This window comes from Rutilus rutilus (assembly GCF_951802725.1).
Source record: "Rutilus rutilus genome assembly, chromosome: 4".
NCBI classification, from domain to species: Eukaryota; Metazoa; Chordata; class Actinopteri; order Cypriniformes; family Leuciscidae; genus Rutilus; species Rutilus rutilus.
Window position 1 is genome coordinate 51,820,580 of NC_140212.1, and position 23,187 is coordinate 51,843,766.

The following is a 23,187-nucleotide window of genomic DNA, read 5'->3' on the forward strand; positions in this document are numbered from 1 at the left end:
GAGTTGTACTTAGTAAGACAAATTCCCCTAAGGGATTTAAAAGTCTACTAGATTTAATCCATTCCATCACATTCTTTTCTACTCCTTTTTCATATTTTTCCTTATCCAGCCCTATACTTCTTTTTTCTCGTCTCATAACAGTCCCTTTATTTTTACATTGACCTATCTTCCACGGATTAAATTTTCTATTCATTTTAAATATCCAACATCCCCCTAGCTCCTCATTAGAGCTAGTTCTACTCGTTGAACCAATGAAATATTTAAGCGTCTCGTTTCCGTAATGGTCTGTAATGTAACTGTTAGTTTCATAGATTTCCACTTCTTTACTGTACCAGCGCTTCATTTTTACCGTGCGCTTTATTTTAACTTTTGGTATTCTAACCAAATAATACCACACCTCCTGGTTCTGATCCTTGTCTTCTAGGTTACCATTTAACCACTTCCAGAAATATTTATCATTTTCTATTTTACTTTTATTCCTTTCCCTTGTAGCGAATACAGTTAAGTCAAAGCCAGAGACATTTTCTCTGTCTACTTGAACTTGCGCTAATAGAACTTGTCCGGTCAATATTTCCCATTGTAATAAATAGCTTACTCGTACTATGGCCAATATAATTATTCCTAATCCTAATAATAACCATAAAATTGTACTTATCCATCTCCAGCGATTTCGTTGCCGCTTCAACCTCCTGATATTTTCTCTTGCTCCCTCCAGCTCTTCAGTCAGGATGTCCAACGACTTCGCCTTCCTCATTTTCCTGAAATTAGAGGTTAGTTCTTAGGCTCTACGAGCCTTTTGGCCCGTCGAAACAGACCTTTTTTTATCACTTTCACTTCAGGCTGTTTCTCATGCAATTCAGCTTCAATTCCCCCGATCCAGTTAAAGTCGGGGTGTGCACAGGTCAACACATTTATTTTTAAGTGCATCACTACTTTGAACTGTTTCTCTGGGACTTCTGTTAATTGGTCGTCCCCATAATAGCTCCCCACACAAAAGTTCTTTTCGTCAGCTCGCCAAACTTTGTGCTCTTTCATGTCTTTGACTGGTGCTACTTCAAGTTCCACGAACTTCTCTTTCCTTCTCGACTGTCTTTTTTCTTTCGTCACATTTGACCTGGAAAGGGTTCCCCTATAATCCTTATTATAGTTAGGGCTATCTTCCCATCCACTTTCCTGTGCCAACTCCATGGCTAGGGAGCCCCAGGTTCTTACTCGCCACTCCTCGCCTCGCTTGACATAGACCCAGGCTAGTTTCCCTGAAGAGCCTCTTTTCATCTCTACCTCTGGAAAACAGCCTAGAATGGGTACCTGCCACAGTGTGAGGCTCCACCTCGTGGATTCCAGATCGGCTAGAGACAAATCGCTCTCACGATCCTTATCCACTATTTCTCCGACCAACGCCTCCCTCTCTCGCAGCGCTTGGTTTCTAATCTCCCTATCATCACTCGGGAAAATAGGGATTCTGGTTTCCAGAAAAGCTATCCTCTCATGCTTCCTCATCCCCACCCAGGGGTGTCTGGAAAACCTGGTGACTATTCCCTCTTGGAATAGTCCTATGGGTTTCATAACTCTTATGGATTCCCATACGGACCTAGACGACATTAGTGTCCTGTCCTTAGTGCCACATACTAAACAGACCCAGCTGTCACTACCATTCCACGTACAGTTACATTTCTCTGCTGTACCCCCGGACACTCTGTACGAATCAATCCGGAGTTTTGGATGGCTTGGCCAACAATTCTTACATATCAGGACGCCTCCTATCTCTATGTGGCTATGCTCATTGACCAGCCACTCTGCACCCATAGATTTCTTTTCATCTGGTGCAAGAGTAGGCATGGCCACCGCCTTATCACAAATCACACACATGTATGGGCGAACTCGGATCTCCACAGGCGTGGCCTCATTTCCTGTGAAACCCAACACCCGTTGGAGTTCCGGTTCCAACCATAACATGGCTTTCGAACCATGTTGACTGTGCTCCACTCTAATCAGACCCCTCCTACTGGTTACCCGAATTATTTCCTCCATTACTATTTTTTAACTAGATCTTTATTTGATTGGATCCCGTTATTTTCCAACTCTACTGTGTTTGATCCCGTTATGGATTTCACAGTGTCTACCGTTCCTAAACCCTGGTAGAATCTCCCTACCTTTTTCCTTCTAGAGATTATCTCACGGTCTCCAGGTTTGAACCTCGGGTTGCTCTTTACCTCCTTTTCTTTTGGTGTCACGTGATCACATCTGTTGAGATGTAGAAGACATTGATCAATTATTGTATCCCACTCCCCGAGTTCCTCATTCTTGCTAAAATACTCTTTTACTGTTCTGATAGCCCTCTCGGCAATCGAATTCGTTTCTGGACGATAAGGGATACTCTTGGTTAATATTATTTTGTTTTCCTTGCAAAAATCTTCCACGAGCTTCCCACTAATGTTATGCGCGCCGTCAGCTCTAAGGGATTCCATTTTTCCTTCCCATTTGATCCATTCTTTTAAGCATTCGACCACGTTTTTCTCTAGTGCGGCACGCATCGGCCAAATCATCTTTTTCTTAGAGAAATTGTCGATTGCTAATAAGAAATAACAGTTACCTAACTTCGTTTTTGGCCGGAGAGGACCAGCGAAGTCGACAGAGACCTCTTGGCCTCTGTATTCTTTAGGGAGTTCACTGTCCTTTGCTCCTTTAGCCGTCATGAATTTCCTGCATATTTTGCATTCCTTTTTCACTTCCCTATACCTCATTCTCCAATTTGGGATGTTTAGATTTCTCAATCTAAGTTCCATTTGAATCATGTTATAACTAGGATGGTTTAATTCATTGTGCATTTTTTCAAATAGCTCGGTGACTTCCTGAAGTTTAACCGTTCCTATGAATTTATCGATTTCTCTGTTTCCTTGGGCGGCTTCACTTTCCTGTTTTGTATGGCTGACCTGATGATAGCAGTGTACTGTAACTTTCTGCATATGCTCATAAATATTTTCCCATTGTTCTTTGTGTGGCATAGGCTTATTACGCGCGTTATGGAAACCATTGGCCTTCCAAATTTCAATCTCTTTGTTTAAACCGTCCGCAACGTATTCTGAGTCGCACGTTAGGACAATTTCCTTATGTCCTAATTCTACTGCCTTTTCAAGAGCTTTCTGCACCGCAGTGACCTCAGCCAATTGGGCGGTTCCTTGAATTTCCCTGCTTTGGGAAGTAATTAACTGACCGTCCTTTTTAACCAAATAACCCCATTTTACTTTTCCTACCTTTTCGCTTCCATCTGTGAAATACTTTGGCAGATGCTGGTGTGTGTCATGGTATTTGGTCATTTTTTCTTTCCTTTTTAGTTTGATCATTTTCCATTCTAACTGATTGTCACTTAGAATCAAGTTCCATTGATCCCATCTTTGGGAATGAATTCTTGCCTGATTCATCACTAGATTCTTTTTCAGCCTGGTTAATTCTCCTGCTTGCGAATATATCTCTATAAGTTGTTCTTTTGCTACTGCTTTAAGCTGCAATAGTCTCTTTGTCACTGCCGCTAGCACTCTCTCTGGCCCATTCTCCTCATACTTCATCATAGCAGGCTCTTGCGTATGGGTTAAGAAGGCTATAGGTGCTTTTCCGTCTCTATTCGATAATGTGAGTGCGACTTCGTCTTCTGCCTCTTTCACCTCAACGATTAATGGAACAGTTTCATCACGTCGTTACAATTCTCCGCTGTCTAACGCCATTCTTATCAGTTTTAATCTGGCTGACTCCATCTCGTCAGTCCACTGCCATTTTCCTTCCTTTGTACCCTGATATAGCACTTTGGCCTCCCTAGAATACTTAGGAATCAATTCCCTGATATAATTCAGCGTCCCTAGCAGTGATTGTAGTTGCTTTTTGGACTTCGGAGGGCTAGAACTCAACATCTCCTCTAGCTTACTTCTCGTGCTAGTCGTCAGAGTCTTGGTATCCTTTCCTAATTTAAATCCTAAAAAGTCTACTTCATGCTTTCCGATTTCCATCTTTTTTAGACTAGGCTTTAGACCAGCTGCGGTCACCCTGTCTAAAGTTTGCTCAAGCAGTTTCATGTGTTCTGCCTCCGTTTCCGTGGCTACCAGAATGTCGTCAATGTAAACTACTACCGATATCCCTGCGAGCGTTTCAATCATCATGCTCTGGAAAACGTTAGGGGAATTTTTATAGCCTTGTGGTAACCTGGTATACTCGAATTGGTCACCCCGGTATGTAAAGGCCGTTTTGCCCTGACTTTCCTTTGCTAACGGGACACTCCAGAACCCGTTTGCTAGGTCAATCTTTGATAACCACGTTTTGTCTCGGCCAATACCTCCACTAGCCTCTCCGCAGTTAATTAGATATCTAGTATCTGGCACTGTGACTTTGTTCAGGGCTTTATAGTTATTGACTAATCTCCAGCCCCCACCAGCCTTCGCTACCGCTTGGATCGGGGCATTGGTGACGGCGGTTTCATTTTTCTGCAGCTTTCTGATTATTCCCTGCTCTGTCAGTTCTTTAATAGTCTCGCCGATTTCTTTTTCAGCTTTGCTATTAATTTTATATTGCCTCTGTGGCGGTGGGATTCCTCCGTGAATTATATGCTCATAATTCGATTGAACCTTCCCACAATCATTTTTACTCTTTGAGTAATAGGGCAAATACTTTTTCAAAAGCATTTCCAGCCCCCCTTTATCTTTTAGATCTGAATCTTTTACAATTCTTTGTATTTCCTCATCTTGATTCACCACCCCCAATTTTCCTATTTTCACTAGGTCATCTGGGCAAAGCAAATTGTCACTTCCTATTACCACTTCTATTTTCTTTTTCTTCCAAACGCGTTTGTCACTTACACGACCATCAAAATCCTCAACAGTTATCATGTCAATCAATTCTCCATGGTTTTCTGAAGGTTTAATTACACTAATATCGGCCCCTGTGTCTACACGGAATGTGGTATCGTCGTAAACTTTGTATAGTCGTTTATCTTTTTCTACTGTTTTTAGTAGGGCCGTCTTTAGGGGGGCCGCTTCTTCCTAGTCTTCGTGATCTGCTCTCTTCTTCTTCTTCGGTTTTTGCTTCCTAGACCTTTCGTCTCTAACTTCTATGTTACTATAGGCTTCGTCAACTTTAACTCTGCCTACCTTAACAGCAGGTTTGTTCTTTTCTCTGTCTTTTCTCACTCGAGCCCTTTCTTCGTGGCTAAGTTTATCCCACTTTTCGGGACTGATAAATGTCCCCCTCTCTTTGCTGTTTTCTCCCCTATTCAGGTTAGGTCTTGATCGATCTCTGTACCTATCTCCTTCTCGATTCATGCTTCTACGATAATTATTTTCTCCTAGATTCCTCTTCTGATCGAATCTAGGAGTATGGGGTAGTGCGGGCCTTCTCTCTGGCTCATGCCGGTTGTACGGCTTCCTTTCACGTTCTGACCTCCGGGCCTGAGTTTTTGATGGATGCTGCTTGTTACTTGGTTTACCTTTTTCTGTCTGAATTAGTTCGGTTTTACGATCATACCTGATCAGGGCTTTTTCTAGTTCCTCTGGCGCCGTCTCCGGGCCATATAAGAGGAATTCTCTGGCTCCAGAAAGAGCATTACTCTTCACTCCCCTAAATATGTGTCGCAATAGCCCCTCAACGCCCTTTTGTGCCATTTCCTGGCATGCGGATAGAGCTCCTACAGCGGCCCACTTCTCCTCGAACTGCTTTTGCTCTAACTCTTCTTTGTCTGTCGGAATCAATCCTTCTAAGGTTTGAGCTAATTTTCTTCCCCCATGAATTCCAAATTCAGCCAAAATGTGTGAATCTATGGATTCACCTGTTATTCCCATCTGTTCTCCATAACGTACTATCTCTCTAACTTTTCCTTTCACCGTGGTGTTTTTTAATTTTGCTTTTTTAAGCATACGCATCTCCTGGTCACGCTTTAAAAGGTCCTCCAAGGTTGCTCTAGTCCTTACTGAAGTAACTTCTGGTGACTGGGAGGACCGCCCTAAACCACTGGTAACTTTAAGCCTCTGTCCTGGGGTTCCCAGATGTAGGGCTTCCAAGTGCTGATTTAACTCTTGCACTCCAGCAGGACGATCCCTTTCTAAATCATACTGATCGCCTGCGTCAATGGTTTCATCTCTGAACCGCAACTGTCGGGGAACCTGTGGCTTTCGAGCGGGGGTCTCCACCCTCACACTCTCGAACCTATTTGTTTCTCTTAATTCTTTATCTGTCGGTTCCTCGCTGTCTGAGTCACCAGGTGAATCATCATCACTAACATCATCACTCTCTGTACCCACATCAGAGTAATACCGATCATACCATGAATCACCTACACTTCCTTTGATGATTCTCTCTAGGGCTGCCTTATTTGTTAGATCTTTTTGTGCTAATATAGCCCTTTTAGTCCTTTGAGTTAATCTGGTGTCTGCAAGAATTTCCTCTGCGTCACCGCCATTGAGCAGACACCAAACCTGGCCACAGGTAATGCCTGGTGCATATTCGGTATCCCACATATCTCTTTTCTCTAGAAGAGTTTCTTTCTTTCTACTTTTCGCATGAGTGGGTCGGTACGATCCCTTTCCTATTCTGAAGGTCTCATAGCTCTTACCAAGCTTTAACTTGGGGAAGGGATTTTCAACCGGGTCTTTTGCACCTCGGGAGGTGGCTGTTCGCCTTAATACTGGCCACTCTGGGTCTTTTACGCATTCTGGTGCTTCCGCCCTAAGTTCGTTCGCTATATGACCCCGTCCTATTCTTTGATCTGATCCCCCTTCGCCCGCGGCTTCATTTTGATTCACCAGTTTTGCTATGTTTTTTAGCACTGTTGAGTCAGGGTGACAGATCATCCATGTTTTAGGCCAGCTAGTCTGGCTTGCCTTTCTCAACAGCGCAGTTACAAGGTATGTGCCTGATTTAACTTCATTAAATCCGAACTCTTCTCCGGATATTATCGGCATGGCTATTACGCGATACTTATTATCTCTAGCACAGGCACAGATTTTATCTATTAAAATGTCTAGGGCTATTAAGGCTTGTAATTCCTCTTCGAGGTCATGGCCATTACCTCTCTTATACCCTATTGCATGTATTACTGGTTTGCCATTTGGTCCCCCTATTTTTTGTAGGAGGATATCTCCAGTATGGAGAGAGGTTTTTCTACGTTGCATTAACTTGTCTGACTCGTCTTGAAACTTTCGTCCTGCCTGTCTTAAGAAGGCAGCTGCAACGCCATCTTCATGACTGAGATGGTTATTAGCGGCATTAACCAGAGCGTCTGCCTCTTCTTCAAACTGTAAAGGTCCTGCTTTTAGAACAACTAAATTTGCTCCCTTCGCAAAATATAACCTGAGGGGTCCTTCGACCTCTGCTATGGCTTCTTCATACGGGCTTTCAGGGTCTTCATAGAGTGGTGCGTCAGGTTCGGTAAAATTCGTACCTATCTCTTCTTGAGAGATTATACTAAAAGCTACCGAGCCTTTGTCTGATTCTTCCTCAGAGCCATCTCCAGCTAGGGTGGCCCAACTTTTCGTTGGTATACCTTTTACCTCTTTCCCTACTGAATTAAAGACTCGTACTTTGGGGTTTTCATCATTGCCTCCTTTATTGGAGTAGATGAAGTTTGGAGCCTCTGCTCCTTCCTTTACCCTTAAATTTACCACTGGCGCAGCCTCTCTGACCTCTTGCCAGGGTATATTTCTAAAGCCACATTTACACTTAGTAGAGTCAGACCATTCTAACTTTCCTGCAGTGTCACTAGCAACTAAATCTATAGTCACCATTCGGTTCTCCATTTTTCCTAAAGTGTTAGGAGTCACTTCAAACTTCCTATTTTTTACAAGTGTTTGGATTCACTGGCGTTACTTCGAAGCGTCCCGATGCTCACACCGAATGTGGTGTTGTTATTAGATTTATCAGAAGTGCCTGCCCGCACTTCCTTGTGACATGTGCGGCTAAGAAACCAATGCCCACCAACAACACAACCCGAAGGGAGCAGCGTTCGAGCCGTGCTGAAAGCATGCACTGAAAACTTAGGCACCCATGTGTTGCATACAAGTGATGCAACTCTTCACAAATCTATACGACTCCTTACTCCCTTATTTTCTGCAAGTGTTTGGGTTCACTCAAATCCCTTATTTTCTGCAAGTGTTTGGGTTCACTCAAAACCGGTTTATCTCTCTAGACCAACTCACCCTTCTCTCTTGGGCTTCGAGTGTTTTGTCTGTCATAACAGGTCTTCATATGAGCCTGCGCGCGCTTATGTTCACTCAGTTCTCTTGAACTCTGCGAGTGAGTTGTGTTCAATATTAGTTTCTCTGAACTATGAACACTGACAGTGGCTGTAGTATGTGGACTTTTCACCTCTACATGTTATTATTCCTGAACAATTGTCTTTTAATTTCCCCTATAAGCAAAATGCCCCACACGATTGGGCGCCATGTTGTGTTTCTATACCGCTGTAACATCTGAGTCCATCTACAACATTCCCATTAACCTACTACAATCAGAGATTGCCCTTACCTGCCGGTTAAAGATGCTATAGTTGGCTCCGGGGTCCTCGGCGGTGTCCGATCCAGCTGAGTCCGGGATCCGTTTCACAGGGCTTTTGCTTAGTATTAATATCTAAACTATAACAAAGTAAAGATATCTCCAGGAAAAATCACTCTGAGACTTATTTAAAAGTTTTTCGAATCACCAAAAGATTGGTTTCGTTTTACTTAAAAAAGTTTCAGAACAATACAAAGATTATTAATTCAAAAAGGAAAAAAAATAACAGAAATGCGTATAGGTCTTCACCTCGAAGTGCGGCCCCGAACAACAGGATACAAAACCTTTTATATGGTTTGATAGGGGCCGTCTTAAGCTTTTAGGGCTGTCCCTTACACTAAAGCGATTCTTAAAATGTTAAACTATCTGGTCTGGAATTTTCCATGACCCTAAAGCTATTATGCAATAAGCATGCATGCATAGGTTATCTCATCTGTACCACCCACGCTAAAAAGCTTAATATACATTTTGACCGTTTCTTGGCCTGCAGGTGTTAAAACCACAGCTCGCTTCTCGCCTCGTCTCTAACTGGGAGGAGGCCTCTTTCCATCTTCTTAAACCGTGCTCAAAGGTCAACTAAGCGAGCATAGCCTTAACACCTGTTGTTCCACTGAACTCACTCTGAGAGATCAAAGAAAACCACAAACACTGTGGTTGCAAAGCAAGCTTGCAACATGCATCTAGCGTTGCAAGCTTCTTTTGCAAGCAATGACATTTAAACTATAAGACATTATCACAGGGCAAGTTTGCATCAAGTGATTCAAACTTCTCCTGTAAACAGGATATTTCACAATTTGGACATTTAAACTGATTCTCTAACATAACTCCCCTTACAATACAAAGTAATCTTTTATGCAATTTCTCCATCTGCCTTAAAATCCTCAAAATTCGTTGGCTTTGATGTGTCAGCTTGTTCTGTGGTAGTTGGATCCTTCTTCTTCCTCTTCTCCGTTTTCTTAGCTTTATGAAGTTCTCTGGCGTGTTCTCTCTGGAGTCGTGCAACTAAAAGATCGTCCATAGATATTTCAATTTTGTCAGTTACTTTTGAAACATGTAAATCATTTAGGAGCGGTTCCAATTTAAGGGATTTATCAGAAGATTTCATATTATTTTCACATAATAAAACACTAGGCAATTATTACTAGTAATAGTGGCATAAGTATTTATTTCTGATTTCTTATTGATTAATTATTTCGCTGTTGAAATATATTTGTTCTTTCATTTCATATTAACGCATTTTGAGAAACGGCCTGAAATGAAGAGTTAAATTAACATAACTATTTAGACAGAGACAAACACTAAATACAAACACTGTATTTCCTTTCAGCGATCAGTAAAATAATAAATATCTTTGAATACATTTATAACGAATGTTTTTCTTCTATTCTTAACGTGCAAATGTTAGGGTTATTAATTGTAACATAAACTGGCGTTGCGGAAATGACGTAGTCCAGGTATCATTCTGTAATGAAATAGGGTGAAGTACTCCAGTAGAAGAGATATGGAATATGATTAAGAAAATGAGAGGAATAAGTAAGAAATTTGATTTACCAGTGCTCAAAATGGGAAAGGAGATAGCAGTAACAGATGAAGAGAAGGCAATAATGTTTTGAGATGAGTTTATTAAGGTTAACTCTTCCAGAAACTTGTGTGAAGAGAGGAAGAGAATAAGAGAAGAGATGTTAAAAAGTAATCCGACGGATTATGTCTGAATTGAAGAGAGCATTAAAAAGAGTGAAAGAATCTGCAACTGGGCAAGATGGAGAAAGCTATAGTATGATAAAAAAAGTGAAAGTGAAAAGGCATTGAGTGTAATATTGGAGTTTGTAAACAGGATAGGAGGAGGAGTGTTACCTAAGAGCTGGGAAAAGGGCAATAGTTATTCCCATAAGGAAGCCAGGGAAGGATAATAGTATTCCAACAAATTATAGACCAATAGCACTTATCTCCCATGTATGTAAAATAATGGAAAAAATGATTACAGACAGGTTAATGTATTATTTGGAAAAAGAGAAGTTATCTCTAAATCAGAGTGGATTTAGGGGGGGACGAGGAACGATGGACCCAGTAGTTTGCTTGGAGTCAGATATTAGAAAGGCGTTGATTAATAAAGAGATTGTGATAGCAGTGTTTTTTGACATTGAAAAGGCATACGATATGGTATGGAGAGAAGGGTTGCTGCTGTAACTGGAAAGTATGGGAGTAGGAGGGAGAATGTATAATTGGATCAAAGAATTTCTGGAAGATAGATCAATTAAGGTAAGAGTGGGAGAGTGCATATCATCAAAAGGTTGGATAAAAATATTTGTAGATCTTTGTTTGCAGATGATGGAGCTCTGTGGTTCAGAGGGTGGAATATAAAGTATGTTGTGAGGAGAATGCAAAATGCTTTCAAAGAAGTTGAGGAATGGTCATTTAAGTGGGGATTTAAATTCTCAGTGGAAAAAAACTCAGTTAATCTTTTTCACTAATAAAAGAATTGACGATGAAATGAAATTAAAGAATCTCAATCTAAAACGGGTATCCAAAAAAAGGTTTCTTGGAATCTGGTTAGACAGCAGACTCACATGGAAAGGGCATATTGAGAAGATGGAAGATAAGTGTAAAAGAGTGTTGAATATAATGAAATGTGTGTCTGGGCAAGTCTGGGGGGCAGATAGGCTGGCACTGAAAACTATTTATATAATGTTAACTAGATCAGTAATGGATTATGGAAGCATAGTATATGGATCAGCGGCAAAGACTCACTTGGACAAACTAGAGCGAATTCAAGCAAAGGCATTAAAGGAGAAGTTCACTTTTAAAATGAAAATTCTGTCATCATATAATCACCCTCATGTTGTTTCAAACCTCTATGAATTTCTTTCTTCTGCTGAACAGAAAGGAAGATATTTAGAAGAATGTCAGTAACCAGACAGTTTTTGGGTCCCATTGACTTCCATAGTATATTTTTTTCCTACTATGGAAGTCAATGGGACCCAAAAACTGCCTGGTTACTGATATTCTTCTAAATATCTTCCTTTCTGTTCAGCAGAAGAATTGTTTAGAGCTTGACAGATGAAAGCTCAGGTGGAAGTGGACCACTCTCTCATCTGTTGCACTCCCCAGTCTATTATATAGGGTATTAGTTATGCTCCTTTGGAAGCATGACCAATAAATCTGATGCCCTCCCCAGTTCATCGACTGCGAGTTGAAGTAGGGCTGAGCTCCATGGCAGGGGCTGAGTATGAGTAGAGCTTGACAGCTGAGATTGAGTATGGATATTTTTCCAATCTCTCACTTGTCTTCATTCCCCAAGTTGTTATATTGTTTACTGAAGCAGGATTATGCTCCTTGTGAATCGGTTGATCCCCATCCTCAGGCTACTCGATAGATGAGTGGGGCTTTGACAGGGTGGAGTGGTTGAGTCACGGTTAGCGACCCATTATCTGTTGCCTGTCCAATTCGTTAGTCTGGATATTTTTGGAATTTTCCCTTGTCTGCTCCCTTTGATACCCTGTTCCCTTAAGCTTGTGCTCAGGTCTGATCTGTCTATGTCTGCTCTTAGTGGCTCTGGGTTCTCCTGTAGCTGTGGCACGGACTGGACCAATGAAGGAGTCCAGGTTCCAGAAACAGTTGAGCATGGAGGCTTCGGGGCTTTATTTTCTAGCTCTTATAACACTCAGCTTTCTAGGGAGGTGTCAGAGCATGCGCCCTTGTTTGTTGCTGATGCATTCAGGTTATGCTGGGTCCCTTCAGTGCTTTGATTGTGGCAAGATTGTGCTTGGCGACCTTCACAGCACACAGGCAGGCATTGATCAGCATGGTGTAGTGGGTATTAACTTCCCCATAGCGTCAGCAACTGACACAGCATTTAGTTCCCTACGAAAAGGTAAGGTCCTGGGTTACGTATGTAACACCAGTTCCTTGAGAAGGGAACAAGACGCTGAGTTGCGTTGCCATGCTTCGGGCATGCCTTCTACTTCAGACAATTCAAAACTGATGATGTGTAATGCAATCCTTTTTATACATACAGGCGCTCCATTGATTTCATTGGACTGCTGTCGGCCAGTAAGATTGTCTTAATTTCACACATGCTTCAGACACCAGGTTCTGCAGGACAAATAGTTTTTTCTTGTTTTTTCATTTTTTTCCTCACATTCAGTTATGAATTGATTAAATTGTGTTGCCTAAATGATAGCTTATTTTCTATTCAAAATGATGATAAAGTTGAGTAGTTTGCATCACTGGATATTACTGTTGTTTGTCGTTTGCACTGTAACATTTCTGTTATAAAACAGTTGTTAAATGCTAAATGTTTAGCTACTTGCATCACCTAACGTTCTTCAACTGTTAAAACTAAAGCATCGCGTTGGAATTCGCACTTGTCTTCTGTGAACAGTAAGGCCCACCTTCTTTGATTTGATTGTTCATCTCAATCATTTTGAAAATGACGAGTGCTGGTAAGACTCTGACACACCAAGCTGGCGGTCGCTCGTCAGGCTGTCGTTGACTGTCAGCCGGCCTATTTTTTATGGCGTTCGACACTGTCGACACTTCACCTGGGTTTTTTTTTGCCAATTGAGCATGTCGAATCGGTGTCGGGCTGTCGGTGAGAGAGAGAACAAGTCAGTATACAAGAATAAAAACGAAAGTAATGAAAGCAAGCAAAGTACAGACAGAAGCCTGTTTTAATTTTACATCATCTTACCTGAGCATTCGAATGCACAAATGTTTTCATGAGAACATGAGCTGACTGTAATGAAGTTATCAGTATGATTGATATTCAAACTGGTAAGCAAGCACTGCTTTGTTTATGACCCATCGTGGCGCATTCCCTCCAAGTGAGCGCAGAGCACCCGAAAGGCTTTTGAATTAAAGACTTAAGATTTCGGATAAAAAGGAGTTTTCCCCATAGCGTCTAGCAAAGACGCAATACTTATCTCGGTTACTTACGTGAGCTCGGTTCCCTGAGATAATGGGAATGTTTAATTTCAAAGAGACGAGATAGTCTTTGCATGACCTGACTCTCATGTAATGTGCATTTCGTCCATACTGAAGCTGGAGGGCGGTCTCTCGCAGAAACTCCAAAACGGACTCAGAGAATTCATAACTTATGATGTTCCAGGAAATCCCTTATATGGGCAAAGATATCCAGCCATTGCTGCAGCTGAGTAAAAAAGCAGAAACATTTTGACTGATGAAACGTGATTGCAACAATATATTTTTTATGTTCGATCTTGGAGTATTTATAAAAAAAAAAGTATATGAATAATGGATTCATATGGCTAATTGACATAGCCTTTATTACAGTAGAAACTAAAATCTACTGCCTTATTCTGTGATAAAAAATACATTTTGTACATAAAAATCCATCATGACTTGATTACTCAAATGTTAGCAGTACATAAAACAACCATAAACTTGTCATTAGGACAAAATATTATAAAACCAAAAAATATTGGTTACTGCTCAGTAGTGTATTTGATAGTTAAATCAAACGAGTTTAAAAATAAATAAATTCGGGAGAGGCTGCCAAGATGAAAACAGTCTTCAGAAACCTACGGGTGACGTCACGGACACTACGTCCATATTTTTTTTACAGTCTATGGTCTGAACACTATTAAACACATGAGAGTGTGTGTTAGTGTGTGTGTGTGTTTATATCTAAGCTCACTCCTGTACGATGGATCTGAGCACATGCAGTGCTGTCTGAACACTATTAAACATTTGTATTGGTTCTGATTTACAAATCAATAATGGTTTTCTTACAAATATGTACTGGTCATGATTTGTACATACTGTATTTAATGGTTTCCATTGCAGTTTTGTATTGGTTCTGATAATGGTTTCATTACAATTTTGTATTGTATGGTTACATGCTTTTAGCTGTTAATAATTAGGCCAATAATTAGATTTTTTAATTCATTTGAATTATTACTACAATTATAAACAATTGATATAAACTGCACACCAAATTTTCAATAGCTTACAGCTCAGGTTTTGTTTAGCAAAGAATGAAGAACATGCACCTGAAATAAAAATAAACATCTTACACACAACATTAATATTACATTTTAATTATTTGATTCACAGTTATTCTTTTTATTATTATTATTATTATCTTTTATTGGAAAAGCATATTGAATTTTACATATTGTTTGACATATGAAGTACATTACATTGCTTTACCATTTTTAACTTTTTAACTTTTTAATACAGGAACAACAGAACTCAATTGCGGGTGGCGGGGTAACCAAATTACTTCCATATTATTTGTGTTATTCATTTAAACTTTTAAATCAGTGCACAATTAGTAAGAAGCAGCAGTGTTTACAGAAAATCAGATCTAACCGGCTTAACATATTCCGTCCACTTGGACCATATCTTATAGAAGGTGTCCCTCTGCACACAAAAGGACAGTTTTTCCATTATGTAGATCTCATGCACAATGTTTATCCAGTCCTCAGTTGTTGGTGGTTCTGGTTTAAGCCATCTCCTCGTTAAAGCCTTTTTACTTGCTGCCAATAAGATGTACAGAAGTCTCTTATCCTTCGAGTCCAGTTTATCTGATGATATATTACTGAGGGCCTGTTTACACCTGGCCACTTCATGCGTTTTCTCAGATCGGATAGCTATCTGATTTATCAAAACGATTCCATTTACACCTGGTCACTTAAATGTGTTTTTGCAAAACGGATTTAAATCCGATCTTCAATTCCCGCGCTATATGCAGATTTAATGGAGTGCACGTCACGAAAGCAACAGATATGTGCTGCATTTTATTGATCATCAGCTAAAATGTCTAAATCAAAGACCGCAATAAGAGGGAGCAGTAACAGCCCTGGTAAGATCATTTCGTTTCTTTACTTTTAATGATGATGATTGTGTGTTAAGCGTCTGCGACTTACTTTCACTTTGATTTGCGATAGTTTGCACGTTGGCTTAATGAATAGATGCTCAGCTGCTCATCTGCGGTGACGCGCGTGTTCCAGTAGCGTCGTCATAACTGGCTATAATATGACATATAGCCTATAACACACTCTCACACGTTTATATTTTAGCATTTTTGGGAGGAGTACAATTTACATATGTGGTTTTAACAACCAGATGCATTTACACTTGTCCAGTTTCGTCTGGAATGCGCCCCAGACCACCTCCTGAAGTGGTTTGAGCGATCGGATTCAAATCGGTCTCGAATGCGTTTCGGAGGGCATTTACACCTGGTCTTTTCACGATCGGATAGCTATCCGATCTGAGAAAACGCATGAAGTGGCCAGGTGTAAACAGCCCCTGAGATATAAGGTATCAAAAGCAAATGGAAAAACAAATGCAAAAATATTCTGTATATGCTCATGGATTCTGGACCAATACTGAGAAATAACTTGGCAGTCCCAAAAAAATGTGGAAATGGTTAGCACCCCCCACCCCCCACATCTCCAACATCTCCAACAAGCATCTCCAATACCCCGATACCTCTTCTCTACAGGGGTGATGAAAAATCTCATTATACTTTTCCCACAAAATTCACGCCAAACATTAGATCCAGTTGTAACCCATTGTATCTCGCATATATGTTCCCAACATTCCTCTGCGATTATCAGTTTACCCTCTTTTTCCCACTTCTCTTTAACATAATGAGTGTTGTCTTTTTTACACCGCAGGATGCTGTTGCATAACCTAGATATAATTTTATTGTGTGCTCCTGAATTTGTAGCTAATGATATAAATGTACCCACAAATCCTAGGTCGTTTAAATTCACTTTCAGTTCCTGATTAAAATAGTGCCTGGTCTGAAGATACCTAAAGAAGTCAGCAGAGTCTAGACCAGGGATAGGCAACTCCGGTCCTGGAGGGCCACTGTCCTGCAGAGTTTAGCTCCAACCCCAATTAAACACACCTGAACAAGGCAATCAGTGTTTTCAGGATTACTAGATAGATACAGGCAGGTGAGTTTTTATCAGGGCTGAAGCTAAACTCTGCAGGACAGTGGCCCTCCAGGACCGGAGTTGCCTATCCCTGGTCTAGACCATGTTTCCCCTGCAGGGATTCAAAAGATTGGAGTGCCCCCTTGTGGACAAATGAGAAATACTTATATCTTCCCCTTAACATTTAAAGGAATCTACATGTAGGCTATGTAATGATTTTTCCGCAAATGAATGCCGCCGAATCTGTCGAGTCATCTTGTAGTGGTGCGTCAAGTGACCGGTTTGCAAACAGTCCCAAACCATTCCCCTCCATTCCCTTTAGTTACTGTTGCTATGCTTTAGTTACTATTGCTATGTCCGACAAGCGACGCCACTCTCACGCAACACCTTGTTCTCATGCAGTGAAAAATACATCGCGGATCAAAGAGGACACTGACAAGGTGCTGACAGACAGGACAGACCAGGCTATTTTTTATATGAAACAAATTCTCACCTTTCAAATTTAGTCATTTTTTAAAGAAATTGAAACAATACCGTTTTGTGGCTCTTTAATGTGTCGTGACAGATCGCTGTAGAGCCTCAGTTAAAGCTGCTCGTGAACCGATCATCTCTTCCTTCTAGTTAATTTATAGCATCAAATAAACATGAAGGAACATATGAAGGAATGTTGTTTTTACGCGAAAGATGTCGGTACACTTCGTTTTTCAAGTTTAAATCCTCCAATGTTAATCTAACTCTGCTGACTGCTTTGTCGGACAAAATGGCGGATTATGATTGGTCAGATCGCCTGTTGATCAAACTCCATGCAAAGGGTTGATGACGCGAAAAATAATAACGGTAACTCCACTGAAATTATTTGAAACTAAAGTAACGAGCCAATTTTGAAAAATGTAAAGAGTAGAAAGTACTGATATTCGTGTTAAAATGTAAGGAGTAAAAGTAAAAAGTCAGCACAAAAATAAATAGTAAAGTAAAGCAAAAATATCTGAAAAATCTACTTGAGTACAGTAACGAAGTATTTGTACTTCGTTACTTCCCATCTCTGCACATCCTACGCTTGCCAACAACACCCAAAGACAGTGATGAAGTGGACACCACCAGGAGGATGCAGGAGACAGGGAAGACCAAGGAAGACACAGAGACAGATGTTTCACGAAGACCTGAAGAATGTCAGTGTCCCATGGGAAGATGTGAAGAACTTGGCCACGGATCGAATACGTTGGAGGACACTTGTTGACCAATGTGCCCAGCACAGCACTTGATGATGATGTTGTGAGTTTATCCATAACTGTGGGATATTTTTCTGTAAAGAGTGTTGCATAATTAAATGTTAAAAGCATTTTCATGTAATAAGTTCACTGATATGTGGGCATTCTATGAATAAAAGTATGTCTTTAATAGCAAGCAATAATCATATGAAAATGATTTACATGCAAACGGGACAGTTATCAGCAGTGTAACTGATCTGATTATGACAAAATAATCGAGTATCTGATGTCATGTGACAAGTCAGATAAGCTTTTCCACTCTTGCAAACAGAGGTAGGTTATGAGGTGTGGAGAGACATCATGTATCACTGGAACATAAACAGACGGGGACCAATTTGTAATAAATACAATGCAATTAATATCAACTTTCTGACAGTGTGTGGGACATCCGACAACTTTCCAAGAAGTGGCGCAACTGATTTACAAATATCGCGATAAATATGTACAGGAATTGAGGCAGTAGCCAATGACAGCACTAGGAGTAAAAGCTGCAAGATTGTGTACGAGTAGTATACAAATATGTACGAGTATCGTACGAAATTGACAACCTGTTAAATCTTGTGAAGTATTAAGACTTTCAGACTATGTTTGTACTGATGGGGCTATGGGTTTTGTGAGAAAAGGTTTAAGAAACAACAAATGCTTGATAAAATGTTTGATTTAGGGTTAAAACCAACACATACATACCATCGTGAATGTTTGCCTTTGCAGCTGTCCGTCTCCTCCGTTTACTTCTCCTCCAACAATAATGGGCTGACTGAGTCCGAAAGGTCCTTTTGGTCTTTTCGGCTGAAAAAAGAGAAAAGAAAATATCATTATGTATAATATATAGGATTATTTAAAGGAAAAAGTACTGATTTACCTTACAAATATTGGATGTTACATTATAAAGCATTAAAAGCATGGCAAGTGTTGTGGTTAATATGCATTTACAACAAATATCACTTTAAAACTATCAATACTGGTGTAAAAGCATGGTAAGTTTTGTGATTACTGTCCTTTACTACACCAATCAGTAAAACTGAGGTTACTGAGGTTTAAAGCATGGTAAGTGTTGTGGTTACTGTGCATTTACAATAAGTATCACATTAAAACTAATGTTAATGTGGTAAAAGCATGGTAAGTGTTGTTTTTACTGTGCTTCTACTACAAATACAACTTTGGAACTAATTGTACTACTTTTAATCTGATATGAATATGATTAACTGATTAAAGGTCTATAGGTCTATATAGCACGTCACGTGACAGACGGTGTTTAATCACTCTGTTTTGAATTAGAAAGCAATCAAACGCAAAGCCTCCATGGAGATGACAGATATAATGCAGTGACTGAACGTGAGCTAATATGATTAATATGGACAAACAGAAAAGACATTATATCACACATTGTTAGGACAGCGTATTTACAACTTACCAACATGATCTGACACACGTGAATTGATGCCAAATATCGCGATGTGTTCGGAACGAGACTTCTTCAGCGCGATTTCCTACTGATAAAATATAATTTTAAAAATATCAATAAACAGCAAAGCAATCCAGCTTCCCTGGCAGTTAGATCGAAATAATAACATTAAAAAAAATATATACATAAACCATGATAAGATCTTGTGAATAAATGTTGATTAAACAGCTGATCTGCTGCAGCCCGACAGGGAGAAAAAATCGTGCTGTGATCACGAAAGATGCTTCCCATTGAAATACATTAGTTTAAAAAAACGTGCTGGCATTACGAAAATAACGAAATAAACGTGCCCGAGTCACGAATCAATAGATTAAATTACGTGACCATTTCACGAACTGCCGTGAGACTGGGTTGGAGAATCAGTTTGTTACTCCTTATCCAGTCCACTACTAACTGTAGCTCTCTTTGTAGTTTTGTATTTAAATCACCAATATCAGTTCCTGCTAAATATATAGTGGAATCATCAGCAAACATTGAAATGCTTGCCTTATCTAAAACAGATGGAAGGTCATTGGTAAAGATTGTGTAGAGGAGTGGCCCAAGACAACTTCCTTGAGGCACGCCATGTTCCACAACCCTTACCTTTGAAAAGCTTCCATTAAAGTAAACCAATTGTCTTCTGTCTGACAAATAACTTTCCATCCATAATAATGCGGTTCGTGAAAAAACATAATATTCCAGTTTTTTTAACAGTAAGTCGTGGTCTATTACGAAATAAACATGCCCGAGTCACGAATCAATAGATTAAATTACGTGACCATTTCACGAACTGCCGTGAGACTGGGTTGGATTCTCAATGTATAGTTTAGTGGTTGGAACTCCTTTTTCTTTACTTTCCAAACCGAAACTTGAACTCAGCATAGAGCAAAATTCTGTTGAGCAAAGAGAAGAGGATAAACTTTTGGATTGATAATAGATTGTGTTGGGACAGACATGTTCAGAAACCATTGACTAAAATGGGCAATACTTTGTCTGTCATTAAAAGGTGTGCAAAACATTTTACACCACAGATCGTTAAACAAGTACTTCATGCTTTGTTTTTTTCACACCTTGATTACTGCTCTGTGGTTTGGTCCAATACTTCATCAACTAATATAAAAAAAACTACAAGTGAATCAGAATAAAGCTGCACGTGTGGCTCTCTCATGTGGGTTTAGATCAAATGTTGACAAAATGCATGAACGCCTCTCATGGTTTAAAGTTAAAAATAGATTGGTGTATTCACTAATGGTATTTTTATATAATGTTACAAGAAACAAAACACCTTTTATTTTATATACAAAACTATCCTTTAGTACTGATATACATCATTATCCAACGAGGCATGCAGTAGGAGGAAGTTTTATTTTACCTATAGTGAAAACCAAATCAATTCAACGTTCAGTCAGGTACAGAGCGATGTGTGAATGGAACTCTCTCCCAAATATTATTAAACAACAAAATACTCGGTATGGTTTCAAAACATCACTTAAGAAATATTACCTTCAAAAAATTTAAATAATTAACATTAATTTAAATTAAGGAGATATTGTTATAGGGTTCTTAGTTATCTTACTTTTGAATATAGATCTATTCAGAGCAGCGACATTTTATTGTTTTATTATTTATTTATTATTTTCGTGATTAATGGCATTAATTGTACAATATATATTTTCAAATGTTGTGTAATGTCTTGTGCGTATGGTGTGTAATGTGATGTCATAAATTGTATTGTCACATGGTTGATTGTAGGACCCCAGGAAGAATAGCTTTTAGCTTATGCTGAAGCTAATGGGGATCCAAGTAAAACAAAACAAAAAAACCATTACAGTGGGAACTCAGCTTCATCTTCATTTCCAGAGCGTAACAGCCCTCTCTCCGATGCAGCGATTGACTTCTAATCCTCCCCTGGAGGCCCGAATGAAATACTTGGTCCCTCATGAGAAGGACCAGTAATCCCATCCGAAAGCTGCAAGGCATGCAAGACAGTGAACGTGGCCAACAAACTTCTCAAACTTCTTTTATTTTTTATTTTTATTATTTACATGAAATGTTATATGAGATTTATATTATAATTATGTTTTTGATGTTTGTTTTTTTCCAGAATAAATATTACATGTGATAAACTGTATTTTGACATTTATTTCTGGTATATTGTCAGTAGTGGAGTCACAGTTCTCCTTATATTTGTGGATTGCGTATATTGTGTCATCATCCACATTTGTGTTTGCATTTTCTTTTAATTAACATGTCTGCCATATTTCAAATCAGAATAAAGTGAGGAGTGTCAGTCTGTGTGACAGAAGAAACTGCAACAGGTTTATCAACCTGAAGGATGGGAGGGACTGTGTCTGTTCAACTGTTCGGTTACACAAGAAAGTGGTAATAAACCAGGAAGGATCTCCTTACGATCATACTAAACTTTCATATGGACAAAATTTATTAAGACACTCTTGAGAACACAGTGAATGTTGAGTTGAAGGTAAGTCATGGAAGAATCGGAAACACATTTACCTGAAGTCTGACATGAGTGACTTGAGGACCATGTTTGTTGAACACAGGTTTAATGCATGTAATACTTAATCTTGTAAATATATGAAAGGTTTTTGAAACAAAATTATAGATATATTTGCATTTTTGAAAATGAAATCCTGATTCAACAACCTTCAACATGTTTATATGTATTTATTTGTACTACATGTAGATACACATTGTGTATTTATATCCTGTTTTGTCTGGACCCGTTTAACCGGTTTAACTTTGAACAGAAAGTGATTGTAAATGTGTATCTCGCTTTTTAACAGAAGTTTAAGCAAAAAGCATGTAGGCTGACAGTTTTCTGTAATGTTTTCTCTCTTTTTTTTCATATTTTATTTTTAGCATCTGTGTCTCAGAGATGAAGTTAATTTGTTTGACTCTCCTGCTTGTTAGTGGAATTACAGATTCAAGATCAGGTAATTTATTCATCATTGTGAATAATACTTTATATTTATTGCACAGTAATGTTCGTCTGGAACAACATTAGAGTAAAGACCCTTTAGGATGTGTAGTTCAGATCTGCTCTTTCTCTTGTAACAGAGCAGTATACAGTGGTGGGACCTGCAGATCCTGTAATTGCTGTATCTGGTGAAGACGTGATTCTGCCCTGTTCAGTCAAACCCAACATCAGTGTTGTGGACATGAAAGTGGAGTGGTTTAGACTTGATCTACAAGACTCACCAGTGCATCTCTATTATGATCATGAAGACAGAAACACAGATCAGATTCAGTCTTACAGAGGAAGAACAAAACTGATCCATCAAGAACTACAGAGAGGAAACGCATCACTCAAACTCTCAACAGTCCAAGTCTCTGATGAAGGACGTTATAAGTGTTTAATTCAGTCTGAATCCTGGTATGATGATGCCACTGTTGATGTCAGAGTTGAAGGTGAGGAAACCAGTGAAAACTAGCATGCTCTTTTCACAGAACAAACTAACTCAAAAAAAGCCAAAATAACAACAGCATGTTGGTTACACTTTATTTCGTAGTCCACTTTAGACATTCTACTAACTATAAGTTTTCAACATGTCAACTAACTCTCATTAGAGTATTAGTAGACTGTATAAATAAATCCATAAATGGACAATAGACATTTGCCCAGTCCAAGCGATCGCAGTTGCGTTTCGCATTGCAAGTGTTGTAAACAAAAACAATAACCGAAATAAGTATAAAAACAACATTATTCGTTACAATGACAGTAAAGAACAAACAATACAAATACTCTAGTGACAGTTAGTTGACATGTAGTTGCAAAGTTACTTATAGTTAGAATGTCTAAAGTGGACTATCAAAATAAAGTGTTACCCATAAGTTTGATTTACACTGTGCTTATTTGCTGATTTGTTTTGCAGAAAATATGTTTATTTCTTGGAAGACTTCAGTCATCCTGATTTCAGTTACAGTTGTGCTCGTGATTGCTGGAATACTCATAACTGTGTTTGCTCTTAAAAACAGAGGTACAGTTCTTGTTTTCTTGCTATTTTATATGTTTTGTGAA

General features: G+C 39.3%; 2 protein-coding genes across 2 annotated transcripts in view; both read left to right on the forward strand.

Moving 5' to 3' along the window:
* LOC311289593 (protein NLRC3-like) overlaps window positions 1–23,187 on the forward strand; it is a 258,776-nt gene that overhangs the window by 172,229 nt on the left and 63,360 nt on the right. The window lies entirely within an intron of this gene.
* LOC311289101 (protein NLRC3-like) overlaps window positions 21,393–23,187 on the forward strand; it is a gene marked incomplete at its 3' end in the record, with an annotated part of 42,110 nt that continues 40,315 nt past the window's right edge. The window contains exons 1-4 of the mRNA XM_084406859.1: window positions 21,393–21,630; window positions 22,029–22,102; window positions 22,227–22,577; window positions 23,042–23,146. Of these exons, the coding sequence (XP_084262985.1) occupies window positions 22,045–22,102; window positions 22,227–22,577; window positions 23,042–23,146 (514 nt within the window). The 5' untranslated portion in view covers window positions 21,393–21,630; window positions 22,029–22,044. The remainder of the gene's footprint in view (window positions 21,631–22,028; window positions 22,103–22,226; window positions 22,578–23,041; window positions 23,147–23,187) is intronic.